Source organism: Bos grunniens, chromosome X, assembly GCF_055505025.1.
Source record: "Bos grunniens cultivar Pamir isolate PY7600 chromosome X, Bosgru_T2T1.0, whole genome shotgun sequence".
In the NCBI taxonomy this organism is placed as follows: Eukaryota; Metazoa; Chordata; class Mammalia; order Artiodactyla; family Bovidae; genus Bos; species Bos grunniens.
Genome location: NC_141194.1, coordinates 85,708,295 through 85,734,331, shown reverse-complemented (window position 1 = coordinate 85,734,331; position 26,037 = coordinate 85,708,295). Strand labels below are relative to the sequence as shown.

Sequence of the window (26,037 nt, the reverse complement as noted above, 5' to 3'; positions counted from 1 at the left end):
GGAGATGGAGATAGACAGGGAGGCCTGGTGTGCTGCGATTCATGGGGTTGCAAAGAGTTGGACACAACCGAGCGACTGAACTGAACTGAACTGAACTGAATCAGGGAAGCAAGAGAATGAACAAACAAAGGAGGAGCTGTCAGTAAACAATAGCGCAGGTCCTGGCTCCTCCTCAAATACATATGTAACAATATCTGTGAATTTTTTGAACTCTTCTGTGGGAACGAAGGCCTCAATCTGTGGAGGATGGTAACTTCAGGTTGAGTACAAGATTCCTGGAGCAGCACCCTGTACCTCACCACCAACCAATCAGAAGTAAGCCACAAACCCCACAGCCCTCACCCCAAATTTTGCCTATAAAACTTCTCCCCAGAAATCATTAGGGAGCTGGGGTGTTTTGGAGCATTAGCCACCTGTTCTCCTTGCTTGGCCCTGCAATAAACCTTTCTCTTCTCCAAACACTGACATTTCAGTTTGTTTGGCCTCAGTGTGTGCTTGGCACAGGAACTTGTTAGTAACTACTTGAGTCTGCTCTTTGGAACTCAGGGAACGCCTAGGAGACTAAAGAAAGACTTACTTTTTCTACAAGTAATAAAGGAGCATGCAGAGGGGCTTTTGTACTGGGGAGGGCCCTACAGGGTCCCACTTAGGTTCAATCCCATTTCTTTGATACTCCTCAACCCTGAGGGGAACAGGGGCAGGACAAGAAAGGGAATAAAGTTTTGGATAGAGAGGGTAATCATAAACTCAGCATGGAAATTCAGTTTTGGGGAAACTTGGTTTTGTATGCAGTAAATGGGAGAGATCCAAGAAAACTGAGTAACTCCCTGAAATGGCATGTTACCACTTTAACTATTATCTTATAAAGACAAATGCTATTGAGGTTGGAGGGAGCCAGTTATTCAAGGTGACTAGGAAAACCACAGTAAACAAGGATAAGATTGTTCCGCAAATTTAACTTGTAGCCTTCTCCATTGATGGGGGCTTCTCCAATGGCTTAGCAGGTAAAGAATCTGCTTGCAATGCAGGAGACACAGGAGATGCAGGTTTGATCCCTGGATTGGGAAGATCCCATGGAGGAGGAAATGACAACCCACTCCAGTATTCTTGCCTGAAAAATCCCATGGACAGAGGAACCTAGCGGGCTACGGTCCAAAGGGTCGCAAAGAATAGAACATGACTGAGTGACTAAGCATGCACACACTTCTCCACTGATAAGAGTTACTAGAGATTTGGAGTCATCTTTCTCTTCCTTGTACAGAGGGAGACACCCTTACAAATGGTGGTTTCCCTTACAAATGTAAATATCTCTTACAAAAGCACAAGTTCTCCTATGTCTACTGTTTCTTAAAAATAATTGGCCTAAAATAATCCTTATGCCAATAAGGCATATTTTGGGGTGACAGATTCTGTTCCCCTTCACTACCATGCTTTTTTCCCCACAGATGAGTTCTGCCTGGTGTTGAACTACTGAACTCATTGACTGTGCAACTCATTTGACATATGCAAGATTTTCTCTGGTGGCAGCACCTCTTACCTGCTTGGTTTGTATTTATACCTCCCTCCTTAATTGTTATCTAACCTTCCATTTGTTTGCCATGTCTCCCTAGCTAGATTTTAAGCTCCTTGAAGGCAGAGCTTGCCCACAAGTCTAGGATTTTCCCATTCAATAGGTAATACTGTAATAAGAGTTCCAGTAAATATTTGTGGAATGAATGCTAGTGTTGAATGAACGTGGCAGGGGGTGTGGGTGGGAAGAAACACAGTTTGTCCAAGACCCGAGAGCTGTGATGCGCTGAGGGCCTTAATGTCCATTGCTCCAAATCTTTGTTGTGACGAGACAAAGAACCGAGGAACATACACTCGCGTGACAGTCAGATCAAGACAAAGGCTGCTCTCTTCATTCTCCCCCATACACATGCCATTTATTTTTACTGATAACACTTGTATAATATTGGGATTGTGCATTGTTTTTGCTTGTGGGCAGTCATGCATGCATTTCACTTTCAGGTTACATCGTGAGTAGGACAGGAGTGGATGCAAAGAATATGAAGTGCAAGAGGAGAAAAGGTCAGATGGCCAAGCCAATGAGCAAGCTTGCACTGGCCTGTGCTGTTGAACCTCAAATGCTAGCCCTCACTTTGCCATGAACTTGTGTGATCTTAGGCAAGTCACCACATCTTTCTGAGCTGCTAATTGGTAGTATGTCAGAGATAATAATTTGACTCTGCATTCCATAGCAGGTCAGCTGAGTTCACAGCTGGGAAAAGTAATTTGGACAAAAGAATTTAGGGTACTGTCTCAACAGGCAGAAAGGTGGCTAGGATCACCAAGCCAGTTAGATGAGGTTTCTCCCTTAAGAATCAAACATGACTTGGATGAAAGGTGGTGAGGCTGAGTTCCTAGAATCACAGAATCTTAGAGCCAGCAGGCATCTTAGAAACCATTCTAGGACTTCCCTGGTGGTACAGTGGATGGAAATCGGCCTGCCAATGCAGGGGACATTGGGTTTGATCCCTGGTCCAGGAAGACTCCACATGCTGTGGAGCAACTAAAGCCTGTGTGCCACAATTACTGAACCCGAATGCTGAAGCTACTGAAGCTCATGTGCCTAGTACCTGTCCTTCATGACAAGAGAAGCCACCACAATGAGAAGATTGTGCATTGCAATGAAGAGTAGCCCCTGATCACTGCAACTAGAGAAAATACGCATGCAGCAACAAAGACCCAGAGCAGCCAAAATAAAGCTAAAAAAAAAATAGCCATTCTAGTCCACTTCCCCTCATCTTAACCTGAGTACATGGAAGCACAGAGAGATGACTTTACCCAAGGTCCAGGTTTCCTTTTCACTGCACTTCAAGGTTCTACTTTAAAAACCAAGTTCGTTTGCTTTTCTTACTGTTCAGAGACAAGAAAGCCAATGGGCTGTGCCCCAGCAAGGAAATAAATGATCAGTACATTTGTATGAAGCTTTTTGAGTTTCCAAAATGTGACCCACTGTTTCAGCTCAATTATTGTTTACCTTTTATCTATGGGGACAACAGACTTTCCTTTGTGGCTCAGTGGTAAAGAATCCATCTTGACTGCCAATGAAGGTGATGGGGATTCAATTGCTGGGTCGGGAAGATCCCCTGGAGAAGGAAATGGCAACCCAGTCCAGTATTCTTGCTGGGAAATCCCATGGACAGAGGAGCCTGGTGGGCAATAATCCATGGGGTGGCAAGAGAGACAAAACAACAATAATGGGGACAACACTCTCCTGGTGTCTGCCTAGTGCCTACTATGTTTGCCACTCTGCTAGGTGCTGAGGAGGGTTTAGAAAAGATGAAGACCCATTCCTGCTGTCAAAGATCTGAGTGTGGGAGACAGAACTAACAATGAGAGAACAATGGAAGGCAGTAAGTGATTCAGAATAAAATGAGTAGTGCAGGCAATATCTGCTGTTCAAGTTCACAGGAGAGAGAGCACTCTGGGAGCTGGGTGGTGGGGGTTGGGGGAAGTGCAATTTCCTGTGGGCTTTGAAGGCGGAATAGGATTGTTTATGCAGATGTGGGGGTAGGGGAGTAGAGGGCAGGGGGGTAGGGGGCGGCTGCACCGATGCAGAACTACGTGGGGATTAGGGACAGCATTTATTGAGCACTTTTTATGCACTTGCTACACAATTCAATTCATGTAAATGTGCATAATCCTAGGAATTAGATAATAGATCACCGATAACTGTTTGGTTGAGAGAGGGAAACTGAAGTACAGAGAGGTAAATTGCCCAAGGTGACACAGCAAGTAAATGGCATAATTATCATTAGTATCCCAGAGTTGTCAAAACACTTGGCTATTCTACCTTTGAAAGAGAGGAATTTGTGCCTCAGGCGAGCAAGCTGGCCTGGCACTAAACACAGTCATTTTGCAAACACAAGACCCTCTAGGCAGAACTCCCAAAGAAGTTCGGTATGGATTGGTGGTTTAGTTGCTAAATCTTGTCCGACTCTTGCGATCCCAAGAACTGTAACCTGCCAGGCTCCACTGTCCTGGGATTCTCCAAGCAAGAATACTGGAGTGGGTTGCCATTTCCTTCTCCAGGGCCTTTCCGTCCCAGGAATTCAACCTGGTCTCCTGCATTTGCAGGCAGATTCTTCACTGAGTGAGCTAAGAGGGAAGATTTCTGCACGGATTAATGAAGCCGTTTACTGAGTGCTATCATCTCCTTCTGACTTCCTTGAAGACAGGAACTTGAGGTCTCAGGCTACAGTCATCACCAGAACTCCAGTTTTACCCTTAATATATACTGTGCAGAGGATTTAACAAAACACCGACAGAGAAGGAGTGAGCTGCTGAATCGATCCTTGTTTGTTGTTGTTCTTTATTAATTAGCACTTCGAGAGCATCAGGCCCTAAGGTGGATGCTGTCTGTGCAAAGCTACCTGGCTCTGAGGCTAGGTGGGGTTAAACCAGACTTGGAAAGGACAGCAGGAAAATGGCTGGCAGAGAACACCAGAACGTGTTTCCCAGGCAAGGTGCCTGTTTTTTTCTGGCTATTTTCCTCTTTGTGAGTCTTCAATAGATATTAAACCAACACAAAGTGGATTCTGAAAAGGTCTTTTTCCTGTTTCCTTGCCCAAAGAAAAGCAAATCCCAGTCTATGGGTAGGAAGCAGCAGGGAAGAGGGGGCCCTGTTTCTGCCAGCAGCCCTTATCCAATTCTTGGGCCCCTCCACAGCCTGGCGGGCGTTTTAAGTGGCAGGACTCTCGGCCAAGCGCAGGTTGGAAACAGCTGCTCCGTCGCAGGGCGGGAGGACGGAAAGAGGTCTGGGGAAGCTTCTTTTCCTCCATCTTTTCCTCCAGCTAGAGTACGATTGAGCTTGAAGGCGTGGCAGGAGAAAGGGGAGACGGAGAGCCTGGAGAGGGAGTGGCCGGAGGCTAGATAGAGAAACCTCGGAGCAGAGCAGGAGGTGGAACGGCCGGGCAAAGTAGGAAAAGAAGCCCTGTCTAGGACGGAAGTGGAGAGTAGGGCTGTGGCTACAAAGGTGGAGAAGATGCCGTCTTGGCCCTGCCCAAGTCTGCTATTTCAGGGAGGTCTGGAGGAGAGGCGAAGAGTAGGTCACACCCAGCGGACCTCCCAAAGCCCAGGGTCTTATCACTAGACAGGCTCGTCCATTCCTCCAAGAACTCAGCGAGGGCCGGCTAAGCGCCTACTAGGTGCCCGGGGTCCAAGGAAGCGCCCTGGAGAACCGGAGCGCAGGAGGCGGAGTCGGCCCAAACGGCTTCGCGGAGGAGCGAATTCCGTAGTCGGCGGTGCGGGAGGGTGGCGGTGCACGCGTGTGGGCCGGGCGAACGCAGAAGGCGAGGCAGGCCGGGGAGGAGGGGAAGGAGGCGGGGATTGAGCCCGGGGGAGGGAGGGGGAGGCCGAGGCGCCGAGAGAGGGAGTGGGAGGTGTGAAGAGTGCGAGCGGCTGGCTGGGGGTGGGGTGGGGGGGCGGCGGTGCGGGGAGGCCGGAGAGGAGAGGCGGTCGGGCGGGGTGGCCGAGGGCGTGAAGTGGGGGGGCGGCGAGGGACCAAGCCGGGCGGGAGCGGGGAGGCGGCGGCGAGGGGGAGGAGAGAGGGAGGGGAAGAAGGAGGAAGCGAGCGCGGCTGCTGCAGGGGGAGGAAGACAGGGAGGAGGAGCCGTGCGCGGCGGCCGTGGCGGCCGCCAGGGGAGCCGAGCGCCGGGGCGCGGGGAGCCGAGCGGGCGCCCAGTCGGGGCCGAGGGCCGACTGCCGGTGAGTGGAGCCCCGCAGGGCGCGGCGACCCGTCCCTGGGGCCGGGCGGGTGGCGCGGGAAGCTGCGGCGCCGGGGCGGAGGGAGGGGGCCGGCCGGAGCCCAGCCCCCGGCTGGCCCGGCCTCCCGCCCGCCTTTCCTCCCTCCCTCCCGGCTTCCTCCCGCCGCTGCCCGCGCGAGGGGGGCAGGTCCCGGGCGGGCCGCGGGCTGGGGGAGGTGCTGCCCGGAGGGCGGGCGTCTGGGGCCGGGGGGTGGAGCTGGGGGCTCGGGGGTGTACCCGGGGGCGGGAGGCTGGCCCGGGACGGCTCTAAATTGGCTCGGAGGGGCCCGTCGGCGGCGAAGTTGCTCGCTGGGGGCAGAGACGGCCACGCGGTTGCAGGAGTAAGCGATCCCCCTGTGGCGAGTGCGTGAGACGAGGAGTCCGGCGTCCCCGCCAGCCCCGTCGCCCTCCCCGCCGGCCCGGCCCCGCCAGCTCCCCTCCTGGCCTCCGCGTGTTCCCTCGCCGTCTCCCCCGGTTCGCTCCTGCCGCGTCCCCTCAACCCTCGCCCTGACCCTCCCGGCCTCCGACTTCCCCCGACCCCTGCTTGCTTCGCCACTGCCCCTGTTCCCCTTTTCTTCCCTCGCTAGTTATCCCTCCCCGCCTCGTAATTCCCGATGCAATTGCCTCTTTGAGACCTTTTTTTTTTTCCTCTCCTTCCTTTTAGATTGGCCAACGGCTCGTTTCCACCCTGCCTCGTTGGTGGCCACTGGAGAAGCGCGGGGGGCTCCCCAGGCAGCCGTAGGGACAAATTAGAGCCAGCACTTGGCCCCAGGCCTCGCGTGTAGCTTCCCGTCCCCTGCTCTAGTTGCCCCGGTGTCCGGAGGGGGGTGCGGGGGCGGGGTGTGCCCTCCGTATATGTCCCACCACCCGGGCCACCCTCGGGGCTTGTGTTCCATCTCGCTCTCGCTTCCTGCACGGTGGTCGTGGGGAGCCACTTTGCATCATGTCCCGGTATAGCTACCAAAGTCTCCTGGACTGGCTCTATGGGGGCGTGGACCCCAGCTTTGCGGGCAACGGGGGCCCCGACTGTGCTGCCTTCCTCTCTTGGCAGCAGCGGCTGCTGGAAAGTGTGGTGGTCCTGACCCTGGCCCTGTTGGAGATCCTGGTGGCCCTGCGGCACATCCTGAGGCAGACGAAGGAGGACGGTAGGGGTGGCCGTGGCTGCCAGCCAGAGCAGGTGACCCAGCGGCCAGAGGAAGGCAAAGAGAGCCTGAGCAAGAATCTGCTCTTAGTAGCCTTGTGCCTGACCTTCGGGGTGGAGGTGGGCTTTAAGTTCGCCACCAAGACCGTCATCTACCTGCTCAACCCCTGTCACCTGGTCACCATGATGCATGTGAGTCTGTTGACTTCCCCCACCCCTTCCTGGCAGCCTCAGCCAGCAGAGTCATTTGTGTGCTCAGGACACTTGGCCGCGTAGAGCACCTCACCCCTGCGGGCAGTGGGACCCTTAAAAATGATTTTCCAACGAGTGGCTGTTTGGGTGCGGATTTCAGATTTGGCTTCCTTCCACCTTTGCACAATGCGTCAGCCCTACGGTGGTGGTTAGCCCTGGAAAAGACAGGCCAGCGGCCCCTCCCCTCCCAGGCCTACCCTGGCCTTTTGCCAGCAGGAAGTCCGACCCCAGCCAGGTTCCCTTTCTGGATCACCAGAAGGGAGCCATGGGCCACCCCCCCCCCAACACACACACACACACCCCCCACCCCCCCACCCCCACCCCCTGCCCCAACACACACACACATTCCCTCTGCCACAATTTCCCAGAGGCCTGGTGGCTTTCTTTCTTGGAGGTGGTCACAGAAGGTTCCGGTCATACTTGGGGGAAATACTTTTGTAGGTTTCTCTTAATGACTTTCTTTTGGGAGTTTAGGATCTTAGGGTGAGGTCTGCCTTTTGAGTTCTGAGGTGTCAGAGCAGCACCAAACTCCGACTCACTGCACTCTGAAGCAGACCCCAGGCAGACTCGTGACCTCTTCTCTGTGGTGAGAGGGTATTTATTTCCTGCAAACCTCTCCATCTTATCATTCTCATTCTCTCTCCTGAGGTCACAGTCCAGGGGTGCCCAGAGAGCTGATTTCTTTATCTCCCATTAGCGGTGCTAAGAAAAACAAATGAGATTGAAAAGGAAAGTTGCCAGATACATAAAAATAATCTGGGTGAGCACCAACCAAGAGCGAGACTGTCTTTTTGTACTCAGCCTGTGTAGAGAGATGATCTAAAACTATAATATCACGGAAGGGTAGGAAGAGGAGAAGAGCATGGGGTGAGGGGGCTGTCTCTTTTAGATTTCAGGCTGTGGAAAACCTGGTGTGTTTTATTCAGGGACAGTTGTGAAACCTGTCATTAGCATCTTTATTGCTTTTATATTTGTAGAAGGTTGTTTTCTCAGGAGACTCGTGACAACCTTGTGTGGGGCAGGAGGTTGAGATAATTGTCTCCGTTTCACAGGCCTGGCGGGGGGACTCCGGGATGGGAGGTTGCTCGCTTGCAACCAAAAGATGAATTAGCTTTCTGGGTTGGAAAGCTAACCCACCCTCTTTGGGGTTTCGGAATGCAGAGCAGTCTCTGGGAGGCCGCTGCTGATCAGCATGGTGCTGCCTACTTATGCTGCAGATGCTTGCTAGCTCTGTGTTGTAGGAAGTCCTTGGATGGCAGGTTCTTGGCCTCAGTTTCCCAATCTGGAAACTGGTGAATGACCACAGACCCCATTCAGTCTTGCAGATGTGATAAGGAGGTGTAGACAGATTTAGAATAAAGCAGCTCTTAGTGATGGGATGGCTCTAAGCGTCCAGTAGGCTTGGAGTGGGTAGTATTTTTTTAGAGGCCTTCTTGGGAAGTAATGCCATTCACAGGAAACCCAAGGGCTCCCCCAGTTAGACCTTCTGTGTAAATTTGAGCCTGTCCTCTTTCTTTCTTTTTTTTTTTAATGAATGGGCTTTTTGTTAATGAAAGGAAACAACACATCTCAGCCATTGCTATGTGAGGCTCTTGGGACAGGAGTGCTTTTTTTGGATGGCAGGTGGTGAGGGTCAGAGGGTACCTCTTTGACAAAGGGGTCTTGAGGCCTCTGACAACCACATATCTAGAAGGTCAACAAAGAACTAAATTCAGCCCGATTGGGGCTGCTGCTGGGGTGATGACGTCAAACCTGGCAGCATCATGGTTTTCAGTGGAAAGGTTTTTAGAGGCTTTTAGAAGACTCTGGAGGCTTCGTTCTGGCATTAATTAGTTGTGTGACTTTGGGGAAAGTACTTGTCCTGGCTCTCAGTTTGCCTGGCTGCAAAACGAGGCAGAGTTGAATTTCTAGGTCTTGACAGTCTATGTGCTGTGCTTCTTTCCTCTATTAAGCAGTGCCCGGGGGTGCCACACAGAGCTATCCCAGAAATGGCTTTTGGTCTCCTCGCTCATTTCAGGTGGTCATGGTTCACCTTCTCATCCTCATCTTTCGCTCCCTGGGTTTTCCCCGTAAAGTAAACCTGAGAAGGCCACCCTTTAGGGGTCCATATAGATGATGTTGGCCCTCAGGGGCTGAGTGCAGCAGAGATGGATGTTTGGGGAACTATGAACTGATTCCTGTCACTGTGCTTTTGCTGTTGTCCCGTGCTTAGCTGAAACTCTGAAGCTAGGTGGTGGGGGCAAAGAACAGTCAGGTTGAGGAATCCTTGAGACCAAGCAGGATTGTACTGCTTTGTCCTTTACTCCCAAGTTACTGCTTTGTGTCATTTAAATAGAAACTTCTGGCCTACTGGGGGACTTAGCCTTTGATGAATCCAACACTCCATACCTTACCTATGGTCTTATTGGAAGCAGGGACATACGGATTTTTAAAAGCTGATGTGAATCTTTAAAAGAAATATTACAACAGATGGAAACAGTTTTCTAACTTATTTGGGCTTCCCTGGTGGCTCAGATGGTAAAGAATCTGCCTGCAATGCCGGAGATACAGGTTTGATCCCTGGGTCAGGAAGATCCCTTGGAGGAGGGCATGGCAACTGACTCCAGTATTCTTGCGGGAAGAATCCCATGGACAGGGGAGCCTGGGGGGCTACAGTCCATGGGGTTATGTGTTAGTCGCTCAGTTGTGCCCGACTCTTTGTGGCCCCATGGACTGCAGTCCACCAGGTTCCTCTGTCCATGAGATTTTCCAGGCAAGGATACTGGAGTGGGTTGCCATTTCCTTCTCCAGGGGATCTTCCCAACCCAGGGATCGAAGCCGGGTCTCCTGCACTGCAAGCAAATTCTTTATCGACTGAGCTACAAGGGAAGCCAGTCCATGGGGTTAGTATTAATAATACTTTACATCTGTCTAGCTCTTAACTTTTATAAGACCCTTTCACACGCACTATCTTCTTTAGGGTTATGCTAGATAAGCTTGAGCCTGGACAGAGAGATGTTAAAATTTACCCTGTGACTGTGTGTGTTTCAAAGGGGAGGTGTTGAGTACAAAGAAATACTTTGGCAAGTGAATTAGCTGAGTTAGGCTATATCATGGCAGTAAATTCTGTGGAGTTCAGAGGTCCTGATAAGGAAAGGGAGACATTAGCTGAATTGAAAGCAGGAGCTTAGAGACATTTCTGATGTGTGTCTCTCAACAAGATGACTCAATTATAGCTTTATAGAAGGCCTTGTTCGGCAGAGGCAGTGTAAGTTTGTAATAAGGGCAGTATTACTTTCAGCCAGGAAATGGAAGCACTGGAGGGAAAACGACTAGTCTCCTTACCTCCCATTTTTCAGTCTGTAAAATATTTACTCCCAAGGCCTTTGATACACAGACCCTCCTCATAGCCATGCTGCCTTTGGGCAACCGCCAGCTTTAGAAGCACAGGGCAGGGTACTTCTTGTGTCCGAGTTCTGTTCTTGAATAATATTCCTGCTGTCAGGTTTCTTTTTGGCCTCGTCTGTTATCTCAAGGGCCCTAGAACTTGGGACTGGTAGAGGTTTGTAGGATTAAAGCAGCACCTTCTCACATCTGACTTAAGCTGGGGATGCTTGAGGGTTCTTGGAATCAGCAAGCACCAGGATTAACACACCACTGTTAAACCCCTTGCTGAATATCAGTGGTTTTTACCCATTACACCAAGAAGTATTTCTTCAAGCGTGGCTAGCTGGTCCCCTGTGCATAATATTTTCGTAGGTATGGGTGACACGGAATGAATTTACTGACTGTTTATGCTGTTTACAAAAAAAAAAACAAAGTGGAAATCACACTGCCAGCAAGGTACTGGCAGGGGTGGCTTTAGAACCCAGCTGTCAACAGTGGAATTGGGGCTTTGAGAGTCTCATAGCTATTTAAGTCCTAAAATCTACAGTTTCTTAGCGGAAGGGTTAAAATGCCAGACAGTTTGACTGATTGTGTCCGTAAAAACTCATGGCCTTTTATCCTTTGCATCTAGTTAGATTGTCTCTGCCTTAGGAACTTGCAAAGATCGAATTTTGGATGTCTTGTCTAATTGTCCACTTCCGGTTTGTTGTGTATATGTCTGTGTCAGTATCTCCCAGTTGGGCCCTGAACTTAGTGGGGCATAGCATATGCCATTTAACCCTCTGTGTCTCTGTGCATACGGCACTCTGGATCTCAGCTGGACATTTTCCAAATAAGAATTGATGCTATTGACCCCTGAGCACCAAGCCTCTGGTTTTTAGCCTTTAAGACCAAGTGAGCCCCATCCTTTTTTTAGAGTTAGCATTGCTATTTTTCTGTCTTTACGATATATTAGAAGGCTGATGTCCACCAAATATGGCTAACCTGCTTTTGTCTCACTGTTTACTTTCCTACTTCACTTTTTGCCAAAAGCACAGAATGGCACATATTCAGAATGGTCCTGAGCTTTTTGTGACACCTTTTGGAACTCACTGGATGTATATGGGTATGTTATATTTGTCTATGATGGATTTGTTTTAGAGAAAACCTGATAGATTTGAGAACTAGGCTTTTTTGTCCCCTGCCTCCTTGACTTCAGACCAACCACACCTCTTCATCCCCATCTGTTGTCTGGAGCACTGATAACTTGCTCATGGTTGCAATTGATGTTGGTGTGTAATGGGTGCAATGAGGGATCCAGCTATCTGCTGGCTTATCAGATGGACTGTGTCCTGTGTCATCAGTCCAGGGGGACACAATGGGGTGATGTTTGTATGGTCCTCAGCAATGAGGCATGACATTCCTTTTTAGTTTGTTTCATATTCTCCCCCAAGGAAATTTGCAGAGAATTTTTCCATCTTTCATTGTTACAGTCTTTGACAGAGTCCCTTCCATTATAAGGGAAATGGTGTGGATTGGTGGATTAAACAACCCACAGACAGCCCTGGGATTTAAAATGATGATACCAGTTTTGCTTGTCGCCTGCTAGGGAACCTGAGCAAATTATTTAGCTTTTTCCTATCTTGATCTTCTTCGTGAAATGGGCCACATGGAAACAAAGCATTTTAATCCTCTGAATAGCTCTGTGGTCACTTAAACAGACGCCAGGTACAGCTGATCAGAGCTGGCAGATGACCAATAGATTTTTTTCCTCTGACTCAGAAACTGACAAACCTCAACTTTTCACCTTTCTTGATAGCTCTTAGAATCCATTCCTCTAATTAGTTCTGTTGCTTTTCTCTGGATCCTTGCCCACGTCTGCATACCCTTCTATACAGAGTCTATAAAACTGGATACTGTGACCAGAGGTCCAGCCCACACCCAGCAGAGAGGAAAGATTTCTTTCTCAGCCTTTTCTCACTGTGCACCTGTTAATACAATGCAGCCTGGAGCTTACTGTTAAGTAATAGAATGCAGCAGACTCCTACTCAGGGGGTGATCCACAGGCCCCCTGGATTTTTGTCCCTTTGCCATAGAAGTACCTCCTTCATCACTGTCTTCATGGGATCTGTCGTGAATTCCTCCCCTCTGTAGATGGTCCTGAAGATTCTCTGGGAAACTTTCCAGTTGACCTTGACTCCACAGTTATTCCACTCATTCCACCAATACCTCTTGTCCTCCTTTCCCAACTCTGCATATTCCTCAGACTGTTAGCCTCTTTAACATTAGCCTTTGCATGAAAAAATTGCAAGCATTAGTTGCTCAGTCACGTCCTACTCTTTGTGACTCCATGGTCTGTAGCCCACCAGGTTCCTTTGTCCATGAGATTCTCCAGGCAAGAATACTGGAGTGGGTTGCCATTCCCTTCTCCAGGGGATCTTCCTGACCCAGGGACTGAATCCGGGTTTCCTGCATTGTAGGCAGATTCTTTACCATATGAGCCACCAGGGAAGCCCATGACTTTGTATACAAGTCGGTAGTTTGGTAAGTGTTCAACTGGGTTGTTTGATTTTACATGTTTGTTCATTCTCTACCATTAGTGTGTATACTTTTCTTTAAGGAAAGGAGTAGTATGTTTTTTTCCCTCTGTAGCACCCTGCAGAGCTTAATACAATACTGTATGTGCACATTAATTGCTTAATGTGTAGTGTGCCTGGATAATGCTGGCTGACTGGCTGACAGAACTGACTTTTTTCTGTTCTTTTTTCTTTTTCCCTCTGGTGGTTCTGTCTGTGGTCCCTTGAGGTCTCATGGGCACAGTTCCTGTGTCTCCTGTGCCTATTAAGAGAAACTCCTGTCTGGTTTTTTTTTTTTTTTGAAATAGCCAGAAAGAGAGGTGGTTTCACCTCCAGCTCACACATCTTTTTGTTGAATTTCCATCACAAAGAGCTGGTTATTAGGAACTGCAGCCCATTCTCTGCCCCAAGTTTCTGCTCACTTTCATTGCACTGAGGAAATTGCACTGTTGGATCTTGGTCTTAAATCCCTTGGTTTGACATCTGGAAATGTCTACTTTCTTCTTTTCCTCCTTTAATATCAGACATTTAAAAAAAACTGTTATTAAGCTGGTAACTCACTTTCTATCTCTCCCCTTTTATATTTTTCAATAGCTTGTTCACTGTCAACCATGCTTCATTGAAATACCCTTTGCAAGAAGAGCCAGACTTCTCAACTTCTGGTCTTTCATATATTTTTTTTTGTTAACTTTGTTTGTGTTCAGCTTTGTGAGGTATAGTCGACAAAGAAAATTGTAAGATATTTAAAGTGCACAACGTGATTTGATTACGCATACATCATGAAAGGACTCCCCACCCCCCACTGAGTTCACTAACACATCCGTGATCTTTCATATCTTTTGTTAAATTGAGAGCATCTTCTGCCAGTAACTGACTGACTGGACCTGAAGTGGAGTGCAGTGCTTTTCAAATTTTCTTTGTGAAAGATTCCCTTGGAACCTTGTTCTCATGCAAATGCCTGGCTCTCCACTCAGAGTCTAAGTCAGTCTCGGTCCTATAAGGTGAGGATGGGAACCTGCATTTATTACAAGTTCCTCAATGATTCTGATGCCAGTGAGCATTGGATCCCACTCTGAGAGACATTATCTAGTGGATAAAGTATGAGGTCAGAGAAGGCAATGGCACCCCACTCCAGTACTCTTGCCTGGAAAATCCCATGGGCGGAGGAGCCTCGTAGGCTGCAGTCCATAGGGTTGTGAAGAGTCTGACACAACTGAGTGACTTCACTTTCACTTTTCACTTTCATGCATTGGAGAAGGAAATGGCAACCCACTCCAGTGTTCTTGCCTGGAGAATCCCAGGGACGGCGGAGCCTGGTGGGCTGCCATCTCTGGGGTCGCACAGAGTCAGACATGACTGAAGTGACTTAGCAGCAAAGCATGAGGTGGGATGTTGCTTCCGATGCTCCTCCTGACTGGTGTGATTCTGGTGGCCTGTGGGTGGGCATTTGGTCTTCTAGTAGTACCTCGGTATTTATGTGGGTGTTAAATAAGGTGGTTGAAATTAGAGGTTGAAGACCCTGAGTTATTGTGAGGTGGATTTTAAGGTAACTTTGGCGTTCCAGTGGCCTGTTGGGTGCCTGTGGCTTTTATAAGTGGAGGATTTCAGCCAAACCTCTCTTTAATCACCTTCCAGTCCTCCTACACTCCTTTGCCATTCTTGCAGTGTTGGAGATCTTTGGGAACTAACAAGATAAAATACTGATACAGAATTATTGCATCCTAGTTCTCTATTTGCAGGACTTTAGTTTTAAATGCTAATGGAAATGTATCCATTCTTGCATGTATTCAGCAAACATTTGTCCAGTTCCTGTTGTGTGTCAAACATTGTGCCAGACACTGGAGATTCAAAGATAAATAAGAAACATTCTTTGCCTTCAATGTTGCCCACAGTTGAGATGAGACAGGCAAGAAAAAAAGATCAACTAAATTACAATGTAACATGTAAAAATCAACTAAATCACAATGTAACATATAAAGATCAACTAAATTACAATGTAACATGTAAAGATCAACTAAATTACAATGTAACATGTAAAGATCAACTAAATTACAATGTGACAGGTTTGAAACAAACATTAAGGACCAGAGGGTCTTTTATTTTTTCCTGATGCAATTAAGGAAAGCATACTGGAGGAGGTGACATTTGACTCATAAGGAGACATGTTAGCTCTTTGAGAGCAGGGGTCCTTGTTTGTCTTATTTTCTATCATAGTGCCTCTCATGGGACCCACCTCATAGTAGGTGCTCAATAAACGTGTGAATGAATGACCAGGAGGTGGCTAGGTGTTGCAGAAGGAAAGGGTTTCTTGGCATAGGAAACGATACATGTAAAGGCACAGAGTTGCTTCCTCTTTCACAGGAAAGCTTTACAACTCTTACCTGGAGTCATTTTCATTTTATTATCAGGGACAGGCATTGTTTTTGTATTTCTCCCTTGGCAAACCACGTAAAACTTGGAACGCTCTGTCATTTCTGGCCTGTTGATAAGACAGCTGCAGTTAATCACAAGTCCTTGATAGGGGGCTTGTGAGATAGAACGTTGTGTTCTCTCTGCTGTCCCAAGGAGGGCCCACATGGTCAAGGACAGACACGGAACACAGAGAGTGAGCAGACATTAAATGCAGGAAATGAGGTAGCAGGCATTCCACCCCCCACCAGATGATTTTTAGTGGCTCATGGGATGGCTGCTGCCCCCACGAAGCTGGAACTGATGCAATGTTTCCATGCTCTTCTTCTACCTTTCTCTTTTCTATTTCTTTTCCCCTGCTTCCATGTCTTCCCCCGCTAACCCCCCCAACTCACCCCATCCAAGTTTGCCTCTTTCCAGAGTACTCAAAGCTCCAGATCAACTCCATCTAAATGCCTGTTTCACCAGAGGAGGTCCTATCTCCAAGGAAATAAGGAAGAAATCAGTTCCATGTAGGAAGTTCATACTGCAGTGTGAATGGCTCAGATGCAACAGAGGTAGGGGAGGACAGGACTTTTTAAAAGGGCCTTGTTAGCCTTACTTGATCTTTAATTGGTGGGGTGTGTCTCAGAATTTGAGCAGGTGGCCTTTCCCATGCTCCTTGCTCAGTTGTTGGCCTCTCTCCTGCTCCACCTCCCATCCTCCCCCACCCTGAGAACTGGAGTTATCAATGTCTTGCTGTCCTACTTGCTGAATGCCCAGGGTAAGTCTCCCTCCAAGGTGCTCTTGAATACAGCAGTTAAATCTGAATGTCTGGGGAGGGCTCCTCCTCTTCTGGGCACGGTCCTCTCTGTTTACTCAGCTCTTTCCCAGAGAAAGAGCTGCCAGCTAAACAGGGCATGGTTTGCACGTCTGTCAGTGTGTGGTGTGTCAAGGGACACTGACCTGTTGCGGTCAGTGATCCTGAAGGGGAGGGTTGGGGGGATCTTTCCGTTGGCTGCATACCCTTAACAGTAGCTGCTGGAGCAAATGTCAGAGGGAGGCAGGCAGGGTAGGATGAGTCTGGTTGTGGGCCTGGTGAGCTCTGAGGAAATGAAATAGATGGCAGGAGACTGTCTTCTCTAAGACAGTCCTTAGAGAGGATTGGACTGTTGGGCAGACCCAGTTCAAGCCATGTCCTGTGGGCAGATGTTTAGGTTGATAGGAGAGTGAGAGGCGAGATTATCTGAGGAGAAAGGAATCATGCATGACAGTTGCTCAGTCATGTCCCATGCTTTGTGACCCCATGGACTGCAGCCTGCTAAGCTCCTCTGTCCTTGGGATTCTCCTAGGCAATAATACTGGAATGGTTTGCTATTTCCTCCTCCAGAGGGTCTTTTCTTCCCGACCTGGGGATCGAACCCATGTCTCTTGTATCTCCTGCATTGGCAGGCAGGTTCTTTACCACTGCACCACCTGGGAAGCCCAAAGGAAGCATGAGCCCATTCTAATTCCATCTCAGTTCCTCCAGTCTCCCTGTCTCCAGCACACATCAGTGGTGGTATAAACTCAGGGTGTATTTTGCCTATGAATTGAGTCGCCTTTGCCAGTTGACCAGCTGTGTTTGCAGAACGACTTTGTGCTCAGGCTGTTGCTAGCAAAGAGACATTTCATTCAGGTGCTGATTAAACAAGGCACAGAGCCAGATTGCACATTAAGGGCCTTAACTACGGCTCTGGGAGCCCTGGGTAAACACTTATTAGATGTTTTGGGTAGAGTATTAGGAGAAGCTGCTGGACACGAGGGAAACTGGCTAGGAGAGACTTCTAGAAAGGTCTTTGGTCTTTTCCTAGATGCATCAGATCTGAGCTACTGGCACGTACACAGAAGGGCTAGACAGGTTTCCTCCTTGGCATTTACTTGGGAAATTCTTACTGGGACTCAGTAGGTTTGGACTGTAGCAATGAACCTGGCTAAGTTAAGCTGGGCATTAGAAATGCCTCCTTTTCCTAATGCAGGTTCAGCTGAGTGGACTGAGCTTTTGGACCATATTTCCTGGGTTTGTATTTGAGCTCCATCATTATGTGACCTTGGGTGGGTAGTGGTAAAGAATTTTCCTGCCAATGCAGGAGACACTTGTTCAATCCCTGGGTCAGGAATATCCCCTGGAGAAAGAAATGGCAATCCCCTCCAGTATTCTTGCCTGGAGAATCCCATGGACAGAGGACCCTGGGGACACAAAAGAGTTAAACATGACTGAGCATCCAAACAACAAGAATCATGTGTGACTGTAGGCGTGTTACTTAACTGCTATCAACTTCACTCATCTGTAAAATGGATATAATCACAGTACCTACCTAATAGGGCTATTGTGAGTATTAAATGGAATAACTTAAATCAAGCATTTGGCAGAAATTCTGGCTCATTGTCAGCAATAAATGTTAGCAGCTTTTCATAGTACAGTCAGCCCTCCATAAATGTGTGTTCCAATTTGCAGATTTAACCAACTACAGATTGAAAATATTAGGGAAAAAAATTTCAGAAAGTTTGAAAACATAAAACTTGAATTTATTATGCACTGGAAACTGGTTATATTGTGTTAGGTGTTGTAAGTAATCTAGAGACAATTTGAAATATATGGGAGTATGTGCAAGGTTACATGCAAATACAACACCATTTTATACAAGGGACTTGAGCATCCATAGATTTTGGTATCCCTGGGGGGTCCTGGAACCAATCCCCCATGGATAGCAAGGGACAACTGTCGTAGTAATAGTACTGTATAGTACTATATAGTATTATAGTAGTAATAGGGGGCTTCCCAGGTGATGCTGGTGGTAAACAACCCACCTGCCAATGCAGGAGACATAAGAAATGCAGGTTCGATCCCTGGGTCAGGAAGATCCCTTGGAGGAGGGGGGCATGGCAACCCACTCAAGTATGCTTGCCTGGAGAATCCCATGGACAGAGGAGCCTGGCGTCTAAGCCTGAAGTGACTTAGCATGCACAGTAGTATATAGAACTCCTATATAGTGGTTCAAGTCATGCTGGGTAAAAGCTGTGTGTGCACAATCAGTCATATCTGACTCTTTGCAACCCTATGGACTGTAACCCGCCAGGTTCCTCTGTCAATGGGATTTCCCAGGCAGAAATACTGGAGTGGGTTGCCATTTTCTATCCCAGTGGATCTTCTGACCCAGGGATGGAACCCATGTCTCTTGTGTCACCTGCACTGGCAGAGGGTTCTTTAGTGCCAGCTGGGAAGCTTCCCAGGTGGGGAGGAAATGTCAATTCACTCCAGTATTGTTGCCAGGGAAAATCCCATGGACAGAGGGGACTGGCTGCTTAAGGTCCACAGGGTCACGAAGAATTGGACACAACGGAGCGCACGCGCTCACACACACAAAAGCTGACTCTAGGTTGGTAAAAGCCTGGGTTCAGATCCTACCACTAGCTCTGTAGCCCTTGGCAAGTTGGGTAACCTCTTTGACCCCCTAGTGACCACATTTGTAAATTGGAATAATTAAACCTACCCTGTAGGGCTGTTGTAAGACAATAATGAGAAACAATGAGACAAGAGTAATAAAAACACTTAAGATAGTAAACAGTCAATACTTTTTTTTGCTGTGCTGTGCTGTGTGATGATAATGAGCTTTGTTATCCTTATGGCTGCTGCTGCTGTGGGCTTGGATGCCTGATTCTGGGATAAGATGACAAATTAGATACAGGAAGGCAGCTGTAAGAATCTCACCCAAGAGAAACTTCACTGGCATCTTCATTTCATGTGGTAGGCAAAAATACTGATTCCATGAAGTTGGCACCCACATAATCTCTGCAGGGCAGGGTTGCTTGATTGTTCAAAGCCTAAGGATAGCTTTGTGGGAAATTGAGAAGTTACTGTAAATCACTCAGTGTTTTCTGAAGCATTTGGAGGATGGCTGTCATTGGTGGGATGCTTGGCTGTCCAGGGATCTCTGGGCTTAGTTATTGCTGCTCTTCATCAATGGACTGGCTCTCTGGTACCAGCTGTCTTGAGATTGGTAGCCTAGGAAACCGAGAACATGACAGAAGCAGGAAAGGATTGGTTTGGGGGTGGGCAGAAACAGGTGTGTGGATTGAGTTTTTACTTCTTCATTAATTTCTTTTGACTAAGGATAGTGCAGCTCTCTCAATAGCTGCCTGTTCCCAGAGTTAAGTTATCAGAGGAGAAAGGCAGGTTAAACATAGACCAGTGCCTTGCCTGACATTTCAGCAAATGGATGAAAAACCAAACAAATGAACAAGACAATTCTTCGAGTATCTCCCAGGTATGGAAACCCTCTCATTTTTAAGACTAGTTGCTCTCAGAACTAGAACCCCAGCAGCCAGTCCCTCACTAAAGAGAAGTCCCCTTTAATTGTGCAGCCCTCTGGGGCCAAGGCCTGGGTCTTGTGGTTTCACAGCCTTGGGGTTGGGATGCCCCACCCCAGCAAGGCCATTGATAGACCTTCAGGCTTATTTGCAAGTGTTGTGAGTAAATAGGCAGTTCCTTGGGGTAAGGTCAGGTTTTCTGTAATAATCCGGGTTCCCTGGGAGGAATTGGCTTGGAGGGCATTCCTAAAACAAAGGACAACCCTGAGAAATTAAGGGAGACTGTACCCAAGGGTCCCCTTCTTATCCACACTTTTGTTCCTTGTAATTTTGCATTTGTAGTTTCCTTTTCTAAGTCCCAGGCACTTGAGAGAGTGTGCATGCCTGTTGCCGCACTTTATTTCCTGCCCTGCAGGAATGTTGCTCAGGGTCATGTGCATAAATACCTTATTATCATCAATGCTTTTATACTTGGCCCATTGAGCTACCACTGACTGCTGGCTGCTGCTTCATGTGGGCCTTTCTCCCTGTTTCCCTGGTCCCTAGTCACAGGAGGACTCTCAAGGCCCCTGAGGAAAGGGGCTGGTTTTACCTTTGGGTTTCTCTTCCCTGTGCAGCAGTGCCCTGGAGTTTGCAGTTCAGCTGTCCTCAAAATAGCCCTGCAAGCTGGCACCAAGCTAAAGTCCAGTTTCCCTTCTTTACTGGTGGGGTTTCTGGCTAGTGAGCAAAGAGAACTGAGTGAACCCCAGCCCTGTGCCTGTCCTCCCTGGGCGAGGCTCTTGGCGGGGGTGGGGATGGGGATGGGGTGGGGTGCCGTCTTGGGCCTCGAGGTCAGCGGTGGCCTTTGGGCCGAGGCTGCATTCAACTTGTGAGGTCACAAAGGCTCTGCCTGGCTGAGCAGTGTTTGGCCATACCTCACAGCTAGGGCTGTGTTTACTCAGATGGACACACATGGAATCCAGGCTGGGATCATCTTCCCGAGCTTCTTACTCCCTGCTTCGGGTCTGAACTGAAAAACAATTTGCAGAGTACACTGTGGTCCGCACCTGTTTTTTTTTTTTAATCCCCTTTCCACAGCCAGTTTGCAGTGAACTGAAGATTAATCCTGGCTCCTCCCATTTCTTTTTTATTTTTTCTTCAGTTTCCCTTGGGATTGGGTTCTCACTCTTCAGTCATAAATGTCCATAGACACTAAGGACAGTTGGTGCCACTGCTCATTTAGGGTCCCCCTGCCCCAGACCTCTGAAATACCATAAACCTGAAATAGGGTTATCTGGGCAAAGGGGGGTTAAATTTAGGAGAAAGAGCTCATCATAATATTTGGTTATCTCTGTACACTCTAAAAGTTAGGAGTAGTAGTGATGATAATACTTTTGATATAAACTATACTTTGATAATACTTTTTGATAACACTTTGATAATATTTTCAATATAAGTGATGATAAACAGTTTGAGCATGTATCATGGTTCAGGTACTGTGCTTACGTCTTTTGCCTATATATTACCTAATTTTCAGCCTTCTGCAAGAGGCCATTTTTGTTTTATCTAATTCTTCTTTTGGAGAAGGAAGTAGCAACCCACTCCAGTATTCTTGCCTGAAAACTCCCATGGACAGAGAAGCCTGGTGGGCTGAAGTTAAAAGGGATCACAGAAGAGTAGACGCGACTAAGCATGCAAGCATGCATTCTTCTTTCCCTTTGTTGTAGCCCATTTCTTCTTTGGTTGACTTACAGATACTGAAGAAAAATGTTCTAGCAACACTTTGCTGGGTGGAAATGGCTGAGTGATGCCAAATCAGAGCTGGAAAAAAAAAAAAAAAAAAGAACCTCAGAGATCATCTCCTCACTTGTTTTTCCAGATGAGTAAACTGAGACCCAGAGAGGTGAAGTGACTTGCCCAAAGTCACAGAGCTCAATGGAAGCAGAGGTGGATCTACTGGTTCACTGTCACTCTGTAGTACCATTCATGGCCTCCTTCTACCCCTTACCATTCCAGCATAAAAGAAGCTGGGCTTTTGTTCTTGCCCAGTAGTTGAGAAACAGAAATCTTGTGTTTTATTTATTTTTTTGAGCATCATTTTCTATGACAGCCTTGAAAGCGAGGCTCTCACAGCTGCAGGCCACCTTTCTACCTGACCGCTATAGCAACTACTTTTCCAATGTGTTTTTCTGCCCTTGCTTTGTCTCTTCCACAGAGGAAGTAGGCTGCAGTGCCACCATTGCTTGCTGCTTGTCCTGGGCAGGTAGTCCAGGGAGTGGTATATGCTCAGTGAGCCTGTATGGCAAGTCAGTGTCATCTGCTGCGAGATATTGATGGTTTTGCAATGGGACCCATTCAGTTGGGGCTGTAACTGAGGTCATCATTTTTCTCTAAGTAGAGACCTGCATGCCATCCTAGTGAACAGTTGTGTGAGGCTCCACAGCAGGTGAATGATTCCAGAACCTCATTCTGGTAGAAGTGACAAAGGTCAAAGAGGAAAAAGGTCAAAATAATTGGCCAGCCCAGGGAAGAAGTCATTTCATCTTGGTAAACAATGTAGAGTAATAGATAGAGCATAGGATTAAGCATTAGCCAGACCTGGCCTTGGCTGCAGGTTTCATCTCTGACTAGTTGGCAGAACCTAGTAGTTTTGGCTGGTCAGATTGCCTCTCTTGGGCTTATCTTCTTACATAAAGTGTGATAGTTGAAGAGTCTAGGCTCTGAAGTCAGATTGGCCAGGTTCAAATCCCAGCTCTGCTGCTTTCTAGCTATGTTGCTTTGGGTAAGTTAATTGATATCTCTGGGTATGTTTTTGTCTTTGTAAAATGGGGATAATACCATCTGTGGTTTTCTTACAAGAATTCAGTGCATAGCTACATGTAAAGTATCTAGATCAATGTCTGGTGCATAGCAAGCACAGAGTATGTTATCTGTAAGATAGGTATGCTCTTTGCCCTTCATACCTCACAGGCTAAACGTGACAGTCAAGTAAAAGATTTGCGAATGTGTCTTGTAGCTGGAAAGCACTGTCTAAATGGGAAAAATAATTTTTTTGAGAGCATGAGCATTCAAAGACAAGTCTTTTCAATGGTTTTATCTAATCCTAGGATTAGATATTGATGGATATTTATTTTTTCAATTTTAATTTTTTTAAATTATGAAAGTATGATAACACCTTTACTTGACTTTGAAAATACAGAACAAGATTACATGTAGTTCCACTATCTATTACAAGTATTCTTTAAGTAGATAAATTAAGATTTTTAGTTGGTTTCCACATCAAATACTCAAAAAATAGAATGAACATATAGAGAAGCAGAAGGATATAACAGACCTGAAAGGCATTGTGAACCAATTCAACATGATATTTTTTTGACAAGCTGGCAAAAGGAAGGATAGTAGGTTAATGTGTAAGGTTATATAAATGCTGGGTCCATCAAGCAGTGCATGTTCTGCTTTTTCCCTCCTAGTGTACTTAACGGTGCTTAAAAGCTAAGTAAAGTGGTTGGAGGATTTGGAGTGAAAAGCAAGGATTACGATACTTTTCCCTTAGGGCCCCTATCTTAGTTAATGGCACTGCAGTCCATCAGTGACCTGGGTTAAGTCCTTTGAAACTTTGACACATTTCCATTCCTCTCTTCCACCATCAGAGTCTCTTGAGTCATTTTGATTCTGTCTTTCATTATTTCTCCCATCTGTCTCTTGCTTTTCTTCTTTGATTCCTCTGCCCTAATTCACCTAGTTGTTGATCATCATCACCACTATCTGTCTTCTTACCAGCAGCCTGCTGACTGATTTTCCCTTCTCCTGGGGTCTTTCTGCTCTGTCCATCATTTATACCGCTGCCAGAAATGATACAAGGAAAATTCATGTTGGGTCCTGCCATTCCCTTGCTTAAAAGCCCTCAGTAGCTCCCTACTGCCTTCAGCAAGGAGAGCAGACAGCTGGACAGATGCACCTTGTGGTGCATCTGGTGCCCTGGGCCAGCCTTGCTAATCAAAACATGAGCATGCTTGCTCAACATGCGTCTCCATGTAGGTTCAGAATCATCTTTAACATAGTATTTGAGGCAGCTACTATTACTCAGCCAGAGAATGGCAGAGAGAGAAACCCTTTAGAGAAAGCCTGAGCTCCTTGTGATAAGATTTGGGACCTTCCAAATCTTGATCAACCAGCTTTATCCTCTAGTACATTGTTCCATATGTGCTCTGATCCAGCCACATGTACCATGAACTTCCACGGTTCTCTGACTCTGAGTTTATACTTTGTTCACGTTGTACCCTCAGTCAGAAATACTTTTCTCTTCCTGTTGAGATGCCAGTCATCATTCAAGGCTCAACACTCCCCCTTGTGAAGGTTTCTTCAAGCCCTTATGCCAGATTTAGCCATTCTTGTCTATTTTAGCATTTGATTCTGCCTTGTGTTACATAATTGTTTATGTTGCTCCCTCACTTCTTAGTTTGTGTATTCCCTGAATACAGAATCTATGTTCTGTTGATTTTTTCTTTTCTAACCCTGCGCAACATCTAGTACATACTAGACTCCTAATTTTTTAAAAAAGCATTTAACTGAGTCTAGTCCTTTCCCTTTGTTTTTTGGATGAGGAAAGTGAGGCTTAGAAGAAAAGGTCAGGAGTTCATTTTGGGGCTTTGTTGAGTCTCAGATGTTTGAGATGTTGAGGCTGGAGTGAACAGCAGGCAGTTGAGATGTAGTTGGGCTGGCAAAGTGATTTAGGAGGCATTCATTTAGAGAAGTTGGCAGGGGAGAAGATGCAACTATCATGCAAAAGCAGAGGAGAAAGAAGAAAAGGATTCTGTGAAATGCCTACTTTTGTGGGCAGAAGAAAAGACTCAGTGAAGCAGACATGGAAGGACACCCAAGGCAGGAAGGAAATTCAGGAAGCAGGTCCTCTATGTCATGTGAGGCAAAGAGGTTGAGACCAAGGAAGGCTTGAGAAAAGGCACTTGGAATTGGTGAGTACAGGCTGGTCTGGTGGCCAACGGCCCACCCACTTCTAAATAGTTGCCCTAGAAATGTTCATGTGTGAAGAGTTGTGTGCAAGGGTGTTATGGAATCAGAGAAGATTAGGAAACAGCCCACCAGGGACAGAATGGCACATCCCACCAGTGGAATATTGTACAGCTTTTAAAAGGGAGGCTAATCTCTGTATTCCCTTTGGAAGATGGTAACAATATTTTGTTAAAAAGAAATAACGGTATGTGTGATATGAACCCATAAGCACCTCGTGAAAGTCTGGAAGATTGTGTACTCGGTAGTGTTGAATCCTGAGTTGTTAGGGAGAGGGGGGACACCCTCACTTTGTACTTAACACATTTCTGCATTGAATTTGGTGTAAGTACAAATTTCTTGAGTAATTGAGAAGAAATATTTTTGTAAAAAAAGAAAGGCAGCCAGGGAGAGCAATTTCAGTAGAAGAGAATCATTGGATGAAGGAAGCCAACTCACGAGAGAGGATCTGGCAGCTGAGAAGACACCATGTGGGTGAGAGACTGCTCACAGAGCCTTTGCTGCTGCTATGGCTTGTGGGGGTGAGGCAGGGGGTACAGTGAGACAGGGCTGCTAGAATGAGGCAGTGACCCTATGGCCAGGGTTTTCAGCCGAAAGGGATTAAGTAGAAGAGTGGCAAGGTGGCCTAGAGACAGGCAGAGGCTGATTAAGAATGAATTAAAAGAGCAAAGCAAAGTGGCCATGTGTATATATGAGGGAGGCAAGAGAGGATGGGGTTGGGGGAGAGACTGGTTGGGGGCCCAGCTGCAGACGGAGCGAATATTCTTAGCTGTAAGGAAACATCCAGATGAAGCAAAGAGTAGCACATTTGAGAAGGGACAAATTAAATATCAGTTTGAGGAGTAGAGAAACTTCCCCCAAAAGGATGAGATCTCAGGCCAAGTAAGCCTTCCATACAGTGGTTGGGGCAGAGGCTGGACTACCTAATTGCCTTCTCTGACTGAGGATTAAGAAAGCCCCGCGTTGTTTAAATTTTGGTGGCCAAAAACGTTTTGGCAGTGGCAAAGTTATCTTAATGGCTCAGAGAATAGTCAGGTGAGTGAGTGAAATGGAATTCCTGTGACTTCGCAGGCCTCCGAGTTACCTGCTGGATCTGTCACTAAGTTTGGGACTAGAGGTGGAGATGGAGAAGGTGGAGGCCAGGAGTCCTCACCTGTGCCTGCTCCTACAGTCATGAAGGAAACATTTA

General features: G+C 47.2%; 1 protein-coding gene across 41 annotated transcripts in view; it reads left to right on the top strand.

Moving 5' to 3' along the window:
• Positions 1 to 4,823: 4,823 nt before the first annotated feature.
• TMEM164 (transmembrane protein 164) overlaps positions 4,824 to 26,037 on the top strand; it is a 179,763-nt gene continuing 158,549 nt past the window's right edge. For 12 of the 41 annotated variants that reach the window (XR_015158443.1, XR_015158446.1, XR_015158441.1 and 9 more), the window contains exons 1-2: positions 5,999 to 6,130; positions 6,454 to 7,122. Coding sequence is in view for 20 of the 41 variants with exons in the window: in XM_086386599.1 (XP_086242725.1) it covers positions 6,733 to 7,122 (390 nt within the window). In the remaining 21 variants the exon portion in view is untranslated. Of the gene's footprint in view, positions 5,090 to 5,396; positions 5,427 to 5,576; positions 5,752 to 5,998; positions 6,153 to 6,453; positions 7,123 to 9,870; positions 10,065 to 11,580; positions 11,654 to 26,037 lie in introns of those variants that run through there. The other 29 variants (XR_015158444.1, XM_086386596.1, XM_086386593.1 and 26 more) reach the window with 26 other exon arrangements.